The sequence below is a fragment of the Elaeis guineensis genome, chromosome 2 (genome assembly GCF_000442705.2).
Source record: "Elaeis guineensis isolate ETL-2024a chromosome 2, EG11, whole genome shotgun sequence".
Taxonomy (NCBI): domain Eukaryota; kingdom Viridiplantae; phylum Streptophyta; class Magnoliopsida; order Arecales; family Arecaceae; genus Elaeis; species Elaeis guineensis.
This window is the reverse complement of record NC_025994.2, coordinates 125,614,993-125,633,101: the sequence shown is the minus strand read 5'-3', so window position 1 is coordinate 125,633,101 and position 18,109 is coordinate 125,614,993. Positions and strand designations below refer to the sequence as shown.

At 38.1% G+C, this 18,109-nt stretch overlaps 1 protein-coding gene across 1 annotated transcript; it reads left to right on the top strand.

Annotated features, from left to right (window-relative positions):
• Positions 1 to 2,935: 2,935 nt before the first annotated feature.
• On the top strand, positions 2,936 to 17,226 carry HCS (holocarboxylase synthetase; the record flags this gene model as incomplete). The annotated part of the gene is given in 3 exon segments (NM_001304427.1): positions 2,936 to 3,205; positions 15,734 to 15,814; positions 16,470 to 17,226. Coding segments are annotated over 3 exon segments (651 nt in total). The 3' UTR covers positions 16,881 to 17,226.
• Between the last annotated feature and the right edge of the window lie 883 nt (positions 17,227 to 18,109).

The window sequence follows — 18,109 nt, the reverse complement described above, 5'->3', positions numbered from 1 at the left end:
ACAAGGGCAACAGCTCAATATCCATACCCCTCTCCTTCAAAATAGTTCTGATCGGAAGCCATTCCCAAACCACCTTTCAAAGAAAGAGGCTCATCCTCGAACGCACCTTAAGCAATACCAGATATTATTGAGTAGCAAGAATTTCTCAATCCATATAGCTTTTTAGCTCAACCAATCACCACTATATAAATATCTTCTAAATTATTGGAAAAGTCTCAAATTATTCCCAATTTCCATTAAAATAGTGATTCATCAAATTATCCTCCATTGATCTATTGAAAATGTTCTAGAATTGTCTTATGTTTTATAATTTATTTTTGTTATTATTTAGTAGTGATAAATAAAAGGGAAGGAAATCCAACTAAAAATCAATGAGAAAAATGAACCAAAGCCATTGGTGCCAAGCCCAGTGACTTTACCAACTAATCCACTAGGCATTTTCCCTTCTTTTTAAATTACAAATTTGTTTTATAAATTATAAATTTAGATGATCAATTATATTTTTGAATTTTTGCATATATATCCTTAGAATATAGTTTATTGTGTATTTATCCTCCAAAAATCATTGTTTATATATGTACCTTTTAAATTATTATATTTTTGTATGAATGCCTTTGTTGTTAGATTTGGACTTTATTTATGCCATCAATGAATAATCATTTTGAGTATCATTTGACACTACCCTTTTACATTAATACCTTTGAAAAATTTAATATATTATATTTTTATAAAATTTTTTAAGATATTAATGTAAAAAGATTGATATAGTTATTTTATATTTGAGTATTTATCAATATTATTAATCAAAAAGATCCCAGGGCAAAACCATCCACGCAAAAACTAGATGATTTGAGAAGCATATATATCAAATAGTAATTTTTGGGAAATAAATATACAATAAGCTATACCTAGAAGAATAATTATATGCGATTCTATATAGTTTTTTAAATTTTTTAGATTTTCTTTAGCCTACTTGTGCATGAACCTCTGACCAGGGTGATCAAAAAAAGCAAAAAAAAAAAAAAAAGAAACTAGCATCCTTAAAAAACCGTTCAGCATTAGCAAATTGATGCTACAATCCTAAATTTTACTATAGAATCTTGTTTTTGATAGTATAACCCCTTGGATCTCCATACTAAACCCCAATTCCATGATCAACGGCTTGATTTATATGAAGACCTTCTCTAGGCCGGGTGGGATGAGATGGGTCTAAAATAATGGATGGAATGTAGCCTCCGTAAATCCACCCCTTCAATGAACAGGTAACCCCATCAAGTCCGCCCAGGCAGCTCATGTGGCACGTGGAGTACCCATTCCATACAATTGCCTTCGTATAAGTTCCATGCGAGATACCATAGCTTCCATGCATCGCAAAGATCAAACGGCTGATCGACAACTCTTGTAAAAGACATTCTACGCCGTGTACACGTGTGATGGCGCGCCTTCTTCGAGGAAGCGAAGGTGTGAAGGTGGAGCGGTGCGGAAGGGAAACAAAAATCATACGGGGCGGACACCATGGGCGGGCTTTGCAATATGGCACGTGTCCCTCAACATTAAGTTTAAAATATGAATCTAAAAATTAATTTTTTATTAATAAAATTATTAATTTAATAATTAAAATATTTTTTTATTTGTAGTATATAGTGATGTATATTATATAACTATATGATATACATTAAATATATAACGAGATGATGTATACTATAAATTTTTTTTTGATACACATTCAACAATGATTTAATACATATTTATACTTAAATTAATATATAATTTATTAAATTTAATTTCATCAGTATAAAATATATAATTAATTATTATATATCTAATAAAATATTTATCTAATGTCTCAATACATCTTTTTAGATAAAACGATGCATAATTTTTAAAATATAGTATTCATCAATACATAGCATATCAGCAAATGATATATCCTAAATGATTTATTGATACATATTAAAAGCTTATTTGGTACATACTCAATAACGATCTAATACGCATATACAGATAAATTGATACATAGTTTACCGAACTTAGTATTCACTAACACGTAATATATGATTAGTTGATATACACCTAGCAAAATATTCATCCGACGTTCTAATACACATCTGTAGATGAAATAATACATAGTTTTTATAAATTTTTAGATGCAAAGATCTTAGAAAAGATCAGAGAATTGGAAGAGAAGAAAGAGCCTTAAAATATTAAGTTATTGCTGGATGTGTATCAAAAAAGGTTACAGTATGAATCAATAAGTTATCTAATGTATATTATTTGCTTATATACTGTGTATTGATAAATATTATATTTTAAAAATAATATATTATTTTATCTAAATATATGTATTAGAATATTAGATGTGCATCAACTAGTTGTGACTGATAAATATTAAGTTTAGTAAATTATATATTAATTTAACTATAGATGTACGTTGAATCATTATTGGATGTGTATCAAAAAAACTTACAATATATATCATTTAGTTATATATATTCAGTGTGTATCGTATGATCGTATAGTATATATTATTTTATATTAAAAATAAAAAATATTTTAATTATAAAATTAATAATTTTATTAATAAAAAATTTTAAATTTTAAAATTAATATTAAAAAATACGTGGTACGCCGCATGTGATTTTTTATCCCGACTGCCCATATGATTTTCGTTCGCGGAAGGGGGTTCGGGTTTGTATGTGCGAAAGGATGTTTGATTTTTCTTTTGGGGACACCAACCGTTGGATCAATATTCAAACACAACTCAAAGCACGGCGGAAGGAGAGCGAGCACGATAGCGTTTCCTTTTCGTATCGGCAAGCCAACGTCGCCACCAGACAAAAAATAAAACACCCCCCGCTCGCCTTTCACTCCCTCTCTCTCTCTCTCTCCGACTTTCTTTGGGCTTCCGCGTTTCCGAAGCGGATTAGGGATTTAGAGGGGGGGAGCGGGGGGAGAGAGAGAGGAGCTTGTATTGTTTTCCCAATTCCTCCTCCCCGTCTCCTCCGTTTTTAGGGTTTCGCCGTTGATCGTTCTTCTCATCGAACCCATGGCGAGGAAGAGGAAATCGGACGCGACGCGCCTCGACGAGGTGGATCGGACGCTCTACTCCACCTTCTGCAGCGCGGCTAACTCGCTCTCCCAGCTGTACACCCAGGCCATGAACCAACAGAAAGTCTCCTTCCAGGCCGGCGAGCGCCATTCGCTGGTTCGCCTCTCTCTCTCTCTCTCTCCCCCCCCCCCCCCCCCCCCGCTTCTCATCGACCGATTAATCGTTCGTTTCGTGGTTCTTTTTTTGATGGATTGATAACTCCTGTTTTTCCTTTATCTGATTGAAAGGTTGATTCATAGAACTTGTGTTGGCTCTTCTTGGATGGAATCTTTGTGAAATTTCTTCTTTCTTTTCTTCCTCTTCTTCTTCTTGAATACTTTTTGGTTGTTTCAGTCGCTTGTTCATGGTTTTTGTCTTTGACGGAGTGCAATTTCTTTTCTTTAATGTATATGTTTGTTTTGAGTTTGTTTTGTGATTTTTTTAAATTCCATGATATTGCCAAATTAAGCTTTCTCTCATTTTTCTCGAATGATTGAACGATCTGCCTCTATTTCGTTCTGTTCTTACGTGAGCGAGCGAGTAGTTTCTGGAGATCTTCGGTTGGTTTCTTCCTCTTCTTAGTAGTTCTTTTACTTGATCCAAAATTTTTAGTGCATATTGTTTGTGGTGGGCTAGAATATCAATGAAATTGTAAAGACCTCTGGAGTCAAATTTTTTCTGTAATCTGTGTGGCACTTATGATAAATTTAACCTCATAGTGGAACCGAAAGATTCTTCTTGGTCAAAGGTACAAGACGAGGGGATCTACAGAATTCTGATGAAATCAGTAAACTGGTTGGACGCAGATTACATATAGACATTTTTCAGTGCTTAGTCCACCCCCACACCCCCCCCCCCCCAACAAAAAACATTAGAGTAGGATACTTCATTCTTGTTTGTGCCAGTGCTTGTGTCATGGTGCTTTGTATTTAGAGGATAGACTGCTAAAAGGGCCTCTCCCATTGGGTTCTTGGCCCAAGGGAAAAACCCACAGTGGGAGAAGAGGCCCTGAACCAAATTTTTCGAGGTGTTCATACACAAATAGGATTCACCTATCCTAGGGTTTTGGGGACTACATCTTTTGTGTATTGGGGCTTTTTGAGAGCTTGAGAGATTTGAGGGCTTTTATATTGGGGTTTTCTCTTATTCTCTTGATACTTTCTCCATCATTAGTGAGGTTTTCTCGATTGTCTCCCCCTATGGATGTTGGCCGTAGGCTGAACCACATAAATCTTTTCTCCTCCGTCTCCCTCTCTCTCTGCTTTGCTATCTCTGGATCTAACCTATTTACACAACATCATGGGTCTCCTTTGTGCCGGAGGCAAATACTTTCATCCAATCACTTTTGGCTGACCATGGTGAGGTGAGGTTGTAGTAGTCCATTTTTAAACCTGTTGCGGATGTCTAGGTTGGCTTTGTGCTACAATGTCTGGTGGATGAAGGGATCAGATGGAAGAAAGGTGCAAGAAGCCTTTTGTTGAACAAATAAGGATTCCAAGAATAAGAAAAGAGAAGGGCACCTTGGGACCCTAGGTGGTGCCTCCACATGCATTATATTTATGAGATAAAATCAGAAGAGAATTGAAAATAAGATAAGTTGAACCATGGAACAGATGTATTAAATAAAGAAATTCACCTTGTTTAAGAGAAATTTGGCTATATTGGGAGTTTGAGGAGGAAGAAGAGTAGAGATAAGAGAAGAAGAGGCTGGGACCTGAAATGTAATCAATCATTTAACTCGGACATGCATGTAAAAATGCACATAAAGAGTGGGTGAGAGATTATTTAATATAAGGATGATATGTTTTATGATTCAAGGTGATGGATAGGCACCGTTGGATGTGTTGGGCTCCTTACCATGAGATAAGCATCTTGGGATGGCTTTTCTTGGGTAGATGGTTTGGAGGTGGTAGACAAAACGTGGGAACACACTTCATTATCACATGTGTTCATTAAGACTGAGTTAGGTTGATATCATTGTCGATGTCTTTTTTTCATATTGATTGGATGTGCAACAGCTTGTGCATCTCACATCTGTTATTCAGTGGGTGTCTAGCAAGAAAATTTTATTTTCTGACAGTACTTCAGTTGATAATGAAATTCTTGTTTAGACTGACCATGAATTTGCAACTGAATTCACATCTACAAGATTAGAAAGATTTTATGCCTGCAAGCTTGCATATTATGCACTTTAATTCTTGATGGAACCAACCATATTAACAATAGCTTAACTAGAAGTTTGAGTTTGATAAGTCAAGATATGCTGTTGATATATGTTGGAAGAACTAAAGGAATATCATACAAAACAAGTGCAATCACTTCCTTAAAAACAGAAGCTTAGTTCCACATGGTCCAGGGGCATCCCTACATGCCTGTAGGCTTTTGAATTTGCGGTTGATTGGAAATACCTTTACCAAAGACATAGCATCTTTAGACACTGTATGTGTGTTATCTTCCAGTTTAATGATTTCCAATTTAATTATTAGAAACTTCTGATCTCAATTGTCATAATGCTGAAAAGGCCTCTCCACGTGGGTCCTTGGCTTGAGGACTGAAACCCAGAGTGGGGCAGAGGTTGCAACCCTTTTTTTTTTTCTTTTCAGATGTCCGTACACAAATAGGATTCTCCTATCCTAGGGTTTTTGGGATTACATCTTTTGTGTATTGGGGCTTTTCGAGATCTTAACAGGTTTGGGGGCTGTTATATTGGGGTTTTCTCTTCTTCTGCTTGTACTTTCTCCATCATTAGTGAAACTTTCTCAATTGTCTCCACCTATGTATGTAGGCTGTAGGCTGAACTACATAAATTTTTGGGGGCTTTTATATTGGGGTTTTCTTCTCTTGTGCTTGTACTTCTTCATCATTAGTGAAACTTTCTCGATTATCTCCACCTATGTATGTAAGCTGGAGGCTGAACTGAATAAATCTTTTCCTCTCTCTCTTCTTTGCTATCTCTAGATCCAATCTATTTACACAACACCATGGATCTATTTTGTGACTAAGTAATGGTTCCTGGCAAATACTTTCATCCAATTACTTTTGGCTGACCATAGTGAGGTATGTAGTAGTACATTTTTAAATTTGTTGTGGATTTCTAGGTTGGCTTTGCGCCACAATGTCTGGTGGATGAGGGGATCAGATGGAAGAAAGGTGCAAGAAGCCTTTTGTTGAACAAATAAGGATTCAAAGAATAAGAAAAGAGAAGGGCACCTTGGGACCCTAGGTGGTGCCTCCAAATGCATTATATTTATGAGATAAAATCAGAAGAGAACTAAAAATAAGATAAGTTGAACCATGGAACAGACGTATTAAATAAAGAAATTGACCTCTTTTAAGAGAAATCCGGCTAGACTGGTGGTTTGAGGAGGAAGAAGAGTAGAGATAGGAGAAGAAGTGACTGGGACCTGAAATGTAATCAATCATGTATCTTGGACATGCATAAAAATGTAGATGTAGATTGGGGGAGAGATTATTTTAATATAAGGTTGATATTTTTGATGATTCAAGGTGGTGGATAGGACCCTTGGAGGTGTTGGGTGCCTTGTTATGAGGTGGGCATTTAGAGTCCCCCATTCACAAATGGGGCAAAAATGGAAAGAGAACTTCTGCTTGCTCTTGTGCTATTCAACTTCAAGGGATGCTGAGAAAGTTTTTTTTCTTTTTTTCCAATCTGCCTGATGGTGCGGACATCAGAGCCATCAAAAATCGATAACATAATTTAAGTTCGATTTGGATCGAAGAAGCCTCATTAAATTGATTCTACTTCAGTTATTTATTTTCAGTCAATAAATTTTAATGCATTTGGCTTTGGGTCCATAGGGCCATACTTGGATTTGTCCACGTCACCTTTGGAGCCACCACTCTCCACATGCCAAGAGAAGAAATATGCATGCCAGCATGTGCCGTGCTCATGCCAAGTTGTGTCAAGCATCAAGCACCCACATGGAGTTCCATTTCTTCCTTAGAATTCCTTAAGAGTTCTTGGCTACTTACTTATTTTGTTGAAGGCTGATTTCTTTCCTATGATAGATTATAATGCTTTACTTTTTTGTGGAGGGTTGATTTCTTCCTTGTAAAGATAAGAGATTTCTAAACAAATAGGACCCTTAGAGTCCTATATAAATTCTTGTATCTTTCATGAAAAAGACAATGAATGATTTTACAAACTCCACAAATACTTGTGTCAATCGCTCCGAGAGGGAGAGGGTGTGAGACCCAAAATCACCCCATAAGGGGAGGGTGTGAGGTCCACTTTCTATCCTATTCCTTCTACTTAAGATTCAGTATTCCTGCGACTCTGATCGACTCCACCATCTACCCACGCAAGCTTATTCCATCGAGAGAAGATCTGTCTCCTTCAGAATTTTTATCTGTCGTGCTGAGAGGAGTGATTTCTTATTCTACAGATCATATGCTGTCAAGGACCTTCGTTCCTTAACAGTTGATCTTTGATTTTTTTTTTTAATCCGATATTGGTAAAGACCTAGTTCTTTATCGATGGATCTGTTTGGTTAAAAGATTAAGAGCCCTAATCAGAGTAGTTTCTTAACTACCACGATCCGGATTCTTATCATCTTCTTGGATTTTCTCATGGGTTTAATGTTTTATTTTCTCTCGTTCTATTCTTATTTCTTTTTTTGCATTTACTCGTGAGCATGTTTAATTTCTGCTATCTGTTTATGAAATTTTCTATTGCTAATTGTTTACTGATCTCTCGAATGGCATTCGTCTGTATCATTTAGATTGATCTCGCTTTAGTCTCGTATCAATCTATCACGCCTCCTGAGCAGAGTATAGGCAACTATACTGTCTGTCCTGGGAATAATGAGCCCCTGGCCGGACGTGATTTGTTGTTGATGAACAGAAGAGAGCTTGATTATTAGGATTGATTTTTTTTTTAGGATTGTCCCGCATCAATTTGGTATCAGAGCAGGTTGATTAGGGCTTTAGTTTAAATTCAGCAATTTTAATTTTCGCAATTTAAATTTTCGCACTCTAAATTTCGTACTTTACTTTCAAGCATTTTAGTTTTTATTGCACCTTATTTCTGCATCTTAGAGTTGCATGACCACTAGATCAGGTACTTGGTACCAACATTCTACTTCCCCACCCAATACCAATATGGATCCCAATATAGCAGCCATCATTAATGCTCTGACTGAAAAGTTTGATGACATGAAAAATTTTATGAAAGTCATGGATGAGAGAATAGTGATATTAGAAGAAGCTAGGCAGAAACAACCTGAACCTGAGTCTCCCCGACTACCTATAGGACAAAGAGGTAGGAATCTAGAACTTGATCGACCTATAGGGGCACGTCCGCACCACAACCAGTTCGATCAAGATGAGCATATTCTTAGGAATGTGAAAGTTGAAGCTCCAAGTTTTGATGGTTGTCTAGATCCGAGAGAGTACCTAGATTGAAAATCAGGTATGGACCATTATTTTGGATGGTACGAAATGTCTGAAGCAAGGAGAGTTAGGTTTGCTAGGATGAAATTGGTGAGGCAAGCCCAACTTTATTGAGAAAGTGTTGAGCGTCTTCTCAATCAGAGAAGACAAGATCCGATAGAAACCTGAGATGAGATGAAAGAAAAACTCAGAGAGAAGTACCTCCCCACCTCTTACCAACAAAGACTTTTAGATCAATGGCAGAGGCTTACTCAAGGGAATAGATCAGTCACCGAGTATATCACGAGATTTGATGAATCCTCATGAGATGTGGAGTAGCCGAAGATAGAGTTGTTACCTTATCTAGATTTAGAGCTGGATTACGAGAGGATATTCAGCGTGAGCTCTTTCTGCGAGAGGTAACCACGTTGGAACAAGCTTATCAACTTGTCTTAGATTTTGAAAGATTTTCTAGATATTCGACTCCTCGTCGTCCTGAATCCAACCGAGTAACCCCTTCTGGATCGAGACCTAATATTAATCAAACTCCTAGTAACGAACCTCCACTTACAAATCCTATTGGGAGAAAAGAAGATAAAGAAAAAGGAGCTATAGGAGAGTTATCAAAAGGAAGTATTTCTCGATCTCATTGCTTCAAGTGCCATGGTTACGGTCACTTTGCTGCACAATGCCCCAACCGATCATTATTCGTAGAAGAATTAGAAGGAGAAACTCTAGAAAATATCGAAGAGGAAGTTTATGAAGCTGATCTAGATTTAACCGAGCAATTTGAGAGTACTGAGGACATCCTAGGTTATGCCACACCTGAGTCAGACCTTAGGCTTGGAGTCGTTAGGTATGTCCTAGCCCAAACTAAGGAAAGTGAAGACTGGCGTAGGACCTCTATTTTCCATACCTTCATAAAATTTGGCGATAAAATTTGTAAGGTGATCATTGATAGCGGTAGTTGTATCAACGTCATCTCCACCGACACGGTTAAGCGATTAGGATTAACTCCTGTAGATCATCCCAGTCCATACCGTGTGTCTTGGATTGATTCCTCCTCTATTCCCATCAAATTTAGATGCCGTGTGCCCATCCAACTTTATTCATTTCAGGATCATGTGTGGTGCGATGTCTTACCCATGGAAGTCGGAAGTATCATATTAGGTCGGCTTTGGCTATTCGACAATGATGTTACGATTTATGGCCGTACCAACTCCTGTAGCTTTACTCATCAGGGTAAGAAGATCACGATTAATCCTTCCCCACCTAAGGCTACTAATAGAAAGATAGGCGATGGACCAAAAGAAAATCTTAAGAAGAAAAACCTCAATCTGATAGGTGCTAAAGAATTAGAGATGATCATGAGTGAAGGATCACCAGTTTGGATGCTTGTTGCTAGAGAAGTTCGTGAGGATTCTAAGGTGGATTATCTTAAGGAAGTAGCTAGCCTTCTTACTGAGTTTCATGATGTCTTTCCTGAGGATCTTCCAGATTATTTACCGCCTATGAGAAACATTCAACATGCCGTTGATTTAGTTTCTGGATCTACCCTATCCAACTTGCCCCACTATAGGTTGAACCCTAATGAGCATGCCGAGCTACAAAGACAAGTTGGAGAGCTGATAAAAAAAGGATTTATGAGGGAGAGTTTGAGTCCTTGCGCGGTTCCTGCACTACTGACTCCAAAGAAGGATGGTACATGGAGGATGTGCATAGATAGCCGTGTCATTAATAAGATCACCATTAAGTACCGCTTTTCTATTCCTAGGTTAGATGACATGTTAGATATGATGGCCGGATCCACTATCTTTTCTAAGATCGATCTTAAGAGTGGTTACCATCAAGTAAGGATTAGACCGGGAGATGAGTGGAAAACTACTTTCAAGACAAAAAATGGTTTATATGAGTGGATGATGATGTCATTTGGATTATCTAATGCCCCTAGTACCTTCATGAGGTTGATGATCCAAGTACTACGACCATTTATAGGAGTATTTGTAGTCGTATATTTTGATGACATTTTGATCTATAGTCGAACTAGGGAAGACCATTTAGATCACCTCCAAAGAGTGTGTCAAGTTCTTAAAACAGAAAGCTTGTATGCTAATCCTAAGAAGTGCGCTTTTATGACAGACCATATCATCTTTTTAGGTTTTGTTGTTATCCCTAATGGTGTATCTGCTGATCCTAAAAAGATTAGAGCAATAGTTGAGTAGCCGGTGCCCAAGAGTGTGCATGACGTGCGGAGTTTTCATGGATATCAATCTAGAAAACCAATAGACCTCATCCCACTACCTATGCATGCTAGGATTTTCGAATCTGCAGAGTCATTTGCACAGCATGTCAAGAGTCTCATAAAGAGATCAGTAAAAAAATTAGTATGAGTAATAAAGTTTATAAACAGAATGCAGATTCTCATTGACGTGTTCAAGAGTTTGCAGAGGGAGACTATGTGATGGTTCGATTGAGGCCTGAACGGTTTTCCCCCGGAACCGTGAAGAAGTTACATGCTCGAGGAGCAGGTCCGTTTAAGATCATAAAGAAAATCGGATCAAATGCGTATGTTGTGGACTTACCTTCTGATTTTGGAATTAGCTCTACTTTTAACATTACAGATCTTATCGCCTATAAAAAACCAACCCGGATACTTAGTGAGCCATTTGAGCCTGAACTAACTATTGAGAGCGAACCTATCCCTGAGTGTCCACCAGCCAAAATGTCAGCAAAACACGATCAGATTGAGAAAATTTTGGATGAGCAGATCCTTTCCACCCGGAGTCGAGGCTATCAGCGGTATCTGGTCAGATGGCGAGGTCGATCGGAGTCTGAAGATATCTGGATCACTCGAGAAGAGCTGCAACGCATTGATCCCGATCTACTTGAGCGTCACCAGAGCGGAATCGACCCACACTCGACAGGGTCGAGTTTTTTTCACCCCGGAAGAATTGGTGCGGACACCAGAGCCATCAAAAATCGACAACATAATTTAAGTTCGATTTGGATCGAAGAAGCCTCATTAAATTGATTCTACTTCAGTTATTTATTTTCGGTCAATAAATTTTAATGCATTTGGCTTTGGGTCCATAGGGCCATACTTGGATTTGTCCACGTCACCTTTGGAGCCACCACTCTTCACATGCCAAGAGAAGAAATATGCATGCCAGCATGTGCCGTGCTCATGCCAAGTTGTGTCAAGCATTAAGCACCCACATGGAGTTTCATTTCTTCCTTAGAATTCCTTAAGAGTTCTTGGCACTTACTTATTTTGTTGAAGGCTGATTTCTTTCCTATGGTAGATTATAATGCTTTACTTTTTTGTGGAGGGTTGATTTCTTCCTTGTAAAGATAAGAGATTCCTAAACAAATAGGACCCTTAGAGTCCTATATAAATCCTTGTATCTTTCATGAAAAAGACAATGAATGATTTTACAAACTCCACAAATATTTGTGTCAATCGCTCCGAGAGGGAGAGGGTGTGAGACCCAAAATTGCCCCACAAGGAGAGGGTGTGAGGCCCACTTTCTATCCTATTCTTTCTACTTAAGATTCAGTGTTCCTGCGACTCTGATCGACTCCATCTACCCACGCAAGCCTATTCCGTCGAGAGAAGATCTGTCTCCTCCAGAATTTTCATCTGTCGTGCTGAGAGAAGGAGTGATTTCTTATTCTACAGATCATATGCTGTCAAGGACCTTCGTTCCTTAACAGTTGATCTTTGATTTTTTTTTAATCCGATGTTGGTAAAGACCTAGTTCTTTATCGATGGATCTGTTTGGTTAAAAGATTAAGAGCCCTAATCAGAGTAGTTTCTTAACTACCACGATCCGGATTCTTATCATCTTTTTGGATTTTCTCACGGGTTTAATGTTTTATTTTCTCTCGTTCCATTCTTATTTCTTTTTTTGCATTTACTCGTGAGCATGTTTAATTTCTGCTATCTGTTTATGAAATTTTCTATTGCTAATTGTTTACTGATCTCTCGAATGGCATTCGTCTGTATCATTTAGATTGATCTCGCTTTAGTCTCGTATCAATCAATCACGCCTCCTGAGCAGAGTATAGGCAACTATACTGTCTGTCCTGGGAATAATGAGCCCCTGGCCGGACGTGATTTGTTGTTGATGAACAGAAGAGAGCTTGATTATTAGGATTGATTTTCTTTTTAGGATTGTCCCGCATCACCTGACTGATTGAGGAAACTGCATGACTGCCATGCCTCAGATGAGCACTCAGGTGGCTGCAGAAGTCATTTTAATAAAACTGCTAATTGGTAGACTTTGAGACCATTCTTATTTGTATAAAATTAATGTTGGCTCATGTAAATCGAGAAATGCCACTGTTGATCATAAAGTAAAACATGTCCGGAAACAAATAAAATCATTTGTTTTGAAGCTTTCTATTTTTATGCATTAAGTAGATACAAAATGGATGCTACCAATGCAACTGATGTGTTAGAATGTAAGTTTGAATTTAATTTGAGAGTCCGTTTCATTGATCAGTGATCACAATTTGCACTAGTCAAGCACATAAAAACTAATTATTATTTGGTTTGGGTCCCTCGAAACTATAATTCAAATGAAAACATTCTATCGTGTCATTAAAACTGTTAGTTTTGCAACTTAATGTGCAAAGCATTGGTGCAAGCATTCTTTATTTTTCATACCTAGTAATGGATGTGCACTCATAGAGTTAAGCCTAAGTGTCCAAATCCTTCTGTTAGGATTCTAGTTCGGTATTTATGGAGATGTATGAGTGCATTTATGAAATCATATCTATGTTGATTATACACATCTTTGAATATCTACCCTCTGAATTTATGGTGCTTTTTCTCCTCCTATATTCAACTATCTTACTTATTCACATTCTTTTGAGAATATGACTTCCTATCCTCCTTATGCCTTTCTTGGCTCCCATTACCAATGTTTAGACTTGGATGGTTCATGCCACCACCACATTTATGGAGGTTCTTCCTATAATTATTGTACCTGACATATCTTTAAAACTAGGGGATGTCCCCTTGCTGGTGCCTCCATTTGAGTATCAGCATTCTATTTCAAATCGTGAACCATTGTGATGACTTATATATGCCAGTACGAAATGCTGCAAGCCACCATTTCTTTCTTGCAGCTATCCATGGTCAATATTAGCTATAACTTATTTATGAGGTTGCCAAGATTTCTCGGTTCTAGGAGGTTGTGTCTGGCAGTTTTTCTGCTCTTTAGCTAATCGAGGTGTGGGATTTTATTTTGACTCCCTTGCTAATATTTCATCTCTTGCAAGTGGAATTACTAAATTGAAACTTGGTTTAGTAGTTCAATCGAACAATATGTGATTCATAAGTTCATGCTTAGTAAGTTTTGCTGCTATAACCAGGATGACAATATACTATTATCAGTCACAATTTCTTGTAGTCCTGAATGGCCATTGTGTTAGTTAGATGTGAAGAATACCTTTCCTCACCAGCATTTTGTTATTCAACTTTTTAATCCTCATCATGTCAGCCATCTTCATGGACTATTTATGGTCTCAATCAAGCTCCTTCAATTTGGTTTAGAAAATTTAGTTGGGTAATCATTATGGTTGTTCACTTTAGAAGGCATAGTAAGAATGAGAAAGAACTTTCATCCATGCTTCAGTCATTGATGTAACGCCCTACCTCTCTGCATTGATGATGTGATTATCATTGGAGATGATCTCCTAAAGGTTTAATCCTGTTGTTGGCAGCTTTTCATGAATAATGCTGATTTCATTAGTCTTATTTGCTTTCTTAGTGGAAATGCACTAATACTGCCATTCTTGTGTTTTGAAATGACAAACACGTGTGACTTCAATGTTCCTCAAATGTTATGGGAAGTGTAGGCCATGTGATAGGGAGCCTCTGTTTGATGTTAAATTTTTTTTCCCTTATGTCTTTCATGTGGTCAGTCAAGTTGTTTCACTATCACAAAATCTCCTCGTGATGCTTAGTCCTATCATCTTCCGCTATCTTCTTAGCTTCATCAGCTGAGCACTTGCTCTCACCGTCCTTTCAGCTTCAGTTGATGCTTGTCTATATGTTGATTAGTTTAATAATTCATTGGACACCTAGTTGGTTGCTGACTTTGTTGTGATGGTCGATTGCCTTAATCAAGGTGATTTGTCTTTGTCCACTTCTTTGTGGGCATGCAGGTCCCTCTTGATGCTCCTTTTGACTTCGCCATGGTAATTAATTTTGCTTAGGTTGCTGGTAATCTGTTTTCTATAGGCATATGAAGCATATTAAGATTACTCTTCACATGCGATCATTATTTTGCTGGGATGCTCTTCTGATACATGCTTCCTTTACAATCAAGCTATGGTTTCTTTGCAATTATGTAATTTATGATTTTTTATTCCTCCTGGCCAGACTCCAAGTGTAAATCACCCATCATGAATAGGCATGTTTTCCAGGTGGATCTGCTGAATACATTATTAAGCTTTTTAAATATTTTGTTATCTTTTACTACTATCAATTTTTATACTTCATTATTATATTTATTCTTTCTTAAATTTATTTGCACTCTTCTTTCTTGTTTTCTCTCATTCTGTATAGCCATCCTCATGCTAACTGGCTTGTGTCAGGAATGTTAGCCCCAGTGCATCAGTTGATGCTTGGTTGACTGTACAAAAGCGAAAGAAAAGACCAGAAATTGGGTTGTATCCAATTCAGCTATGAATTGGGTCCCAGATAAAATAGAACAGACCCTTCATTTGATAATTGATGAGGTGCCAGAACAGTCAATGCTGGACATAGACAAAAAAAAAGTATAAATAAGAAAAAAATCATGTATTCTTGCTCAATCTTCTGGCATGGCCTTCTCTTGAGTTGTGTTCCCTAGTCAAACTCCATCTTGCTGCAACTAGCATGGTTTTCTTGTTCTATCTCACAGTCAGGGGGGGAAATGGTCTTGGTAAAAAATTTGTCAAGTTTGGAGTAAGCAGATTGAGAGAAACTATGGCCAACCTATTTTTCTATCAAATGACTTGCTGGATGTATTTGCGGTTACATAATCGCTTTTCAATAAATGATTTTTGTTTTTCAAGGGACTGGTTGATTATAACAAATCAGCAAGGATGCTGTATAGAAGACTTCTAATTTTGTGATTGTGATATATTCTGAGCAGCTTGGGTCTTCTGATGCTTTCTTATAAATTGCTTTGTATTGTTAATTTGTGTAAAATGTCTGCTTTTGTGCTTACCAAGCTCATTGTTGGTTTTGGATTTATGCAGGAGAAGATCTACCAATGGATCTTGAGACAACATGAGGAAGGGTCAAGGGTGAACATAGATGATATACTTACATATATTCAGGTTTTATCACAATGATTATTATCTGACTTTGTTATTATTATCTAGCTATATTTTTTCTGTTTTTCATCTTTGAGAACATGTTTTTGATTCATGCATGCACGCCACATTCAGTTCTAAAGATATGATGCTTTTATTTATTTAACTTTTTTTGGGTTTTTGTTTCCCCCCTTTTGCTTAGATGGGTGTCTAGTTTTCAAACAAAATGGCACTTCTCTTTTTTCCCTTTATTCTCTTCTTTTGCTTGGATGCATCTTACGTTCTTCAACTAAATGCAGCGTTACCTACTATTTGAATATCAAGTATCGTTATTATGAGCCCAGTAGCCTTGTTGCAAATTCTATCAGCCACTTTAGGCCATGCCAGAATTCCACATTTCTAAATTCAATCATCCCTCTTCAGAGGTTCAATCATTTAATTTATACGATCTGTTATTTCCATTGTAATTAATCTTGAGTTTGAAAGTGATAATAATGCATATGCAACTTACTGCTAAAAAGAATGGAAGTTAGCACCTTCTTTGTTTTTGTTGCATGATTTGATTTGTATCATATATTCTGCATATGCTTTTACAATTTGCAGTTGCCCCATGTTATTTTATGCCTTCTTGGTCAGTTACCATCTCAACTTAAAGAGAACTTAAAGTTGGTTTTTGCAGAATGAGATGGATTATGGAGGAGAGGATGGAATAGTTTCTCCAAGATTGCAATTCCAACACCAGCATCCACATGTCCAAACTGCAATGCATTTTACAAACTCGAACTCCCAACCACCATCGGGTTTCTTTGGGCAGGGTGCAATTGGACTTGCTCCACGGCCGAGTCACTCTGATCAGTCGAAAAATTCAGTTTTCTCGAATGCTCTTTCTAGCCCCGTTCGCAGGAGTCTTCAGCCCTACCATCTGGCTCAGGGGAGCGGATATTATGCAAATGGTTGCCTGTCCAGCGGAAATGGAGCTAGGAACCATGAAGCGAACACTCTCAGTCAAAGCCGGGAGCCTAATTGTCCCAGCTCGAATGACTCGTCCATGGATATGCATTCTGACAGCCCTACTCATGAATCTTACTGATGACCGGCTGTTCCTAGGGCTGTCCCCATGCAACATTGGATCGCTGTATCCAGTTCAATAGCCTCGGTAATCCGGCCTTGCGTTCTCTAATCTGCAGCTCCGTGTGAGGTGGCTGTGGGAGAAGGTAAGAAGAGGCGAAGTATATGTTTCTCTGGTTGGGTCCTGTAGGTTAAGAAGTTGTAGTCGTATATTAATCTCAAGGGTGTTACTCTTGGTCGCTTCTCTTGTCGAACTGCTTAGGAATCATATGTTTGTCTGGTGGTCAATATAAGTTGTCTGTGCACTTTTGGAACTCTGCTCTGAATCACATTTATATAAATAAAATATATGTTGGAATCCTGTTATCATATCATAACACAATTCGGTGGTCATATTTCACCGCTAGTTTGCTCTGGTACTAGAATAGGGGAATCCTGCAGGTTTGAAGCTACTCACGTGTAAAATTGCACGAGTCTGGTTACATTCATATCGTCGATGGGTGCGGTAAAGGTGGTGGAGGTGCATATTTTAATCGACATTTGACGTTTCGTGTTTAATTCGGACCATGGCTTTTAAATGATGTGTGGACGGGGATCAGACTGGGAGCACTTGTGCCATTGTTGACTGTGTCGTTGTGGCCTCGCAGGTTTGCTTTTCTCTTCGGCTTGGGGCCTGTTGCGTGCAAAAAAGGGATGTCGATCTGTTTTTTTTTGTTTTTCAGAAAACCACGTGGGGATCGTAGCAGGCAAATAGTAGTGTTTGGGCAAGGCTTGTAAGCTGGTTCATTCGAGGAAAGAATGAATATTAGGATGTGCAACACGTCTCTCTCTTAGTTTCGACAGCCTTGGCTGTGATGGTGAGAGGTGAGAAAAATCTAGCGGTCGAGACACAAAGTCGCACTTGCCCGTATGTTAACTAAGCACGGCAATTGGTGTGAAACGAATAGACTTGTTGGTGTGAGAGAGGTTTTGAGCAACAAAGGGACCACACCGGAAACAATTTTCTCCATCCAAAATCGGCAACCGGGCGTTGCTCAAGTGTGTTTTGGCTCATTGGAAGACCGGAGCACAGGAGGAAAGGGTGAGGAGGTAGGCCACGTATTCCAAATTGAAAACCTGTTGGCAAGAGGGCCAGCAAGACAGGCGCGTGGACCGCCAACAGTTGGACGGTCCCTATCAGGGGCCATGCCGTGCCTGTCTTTGGTTTCTCTGCAGGTCTCGTCTCACTTGGAGACACCAACCAAGAAACAG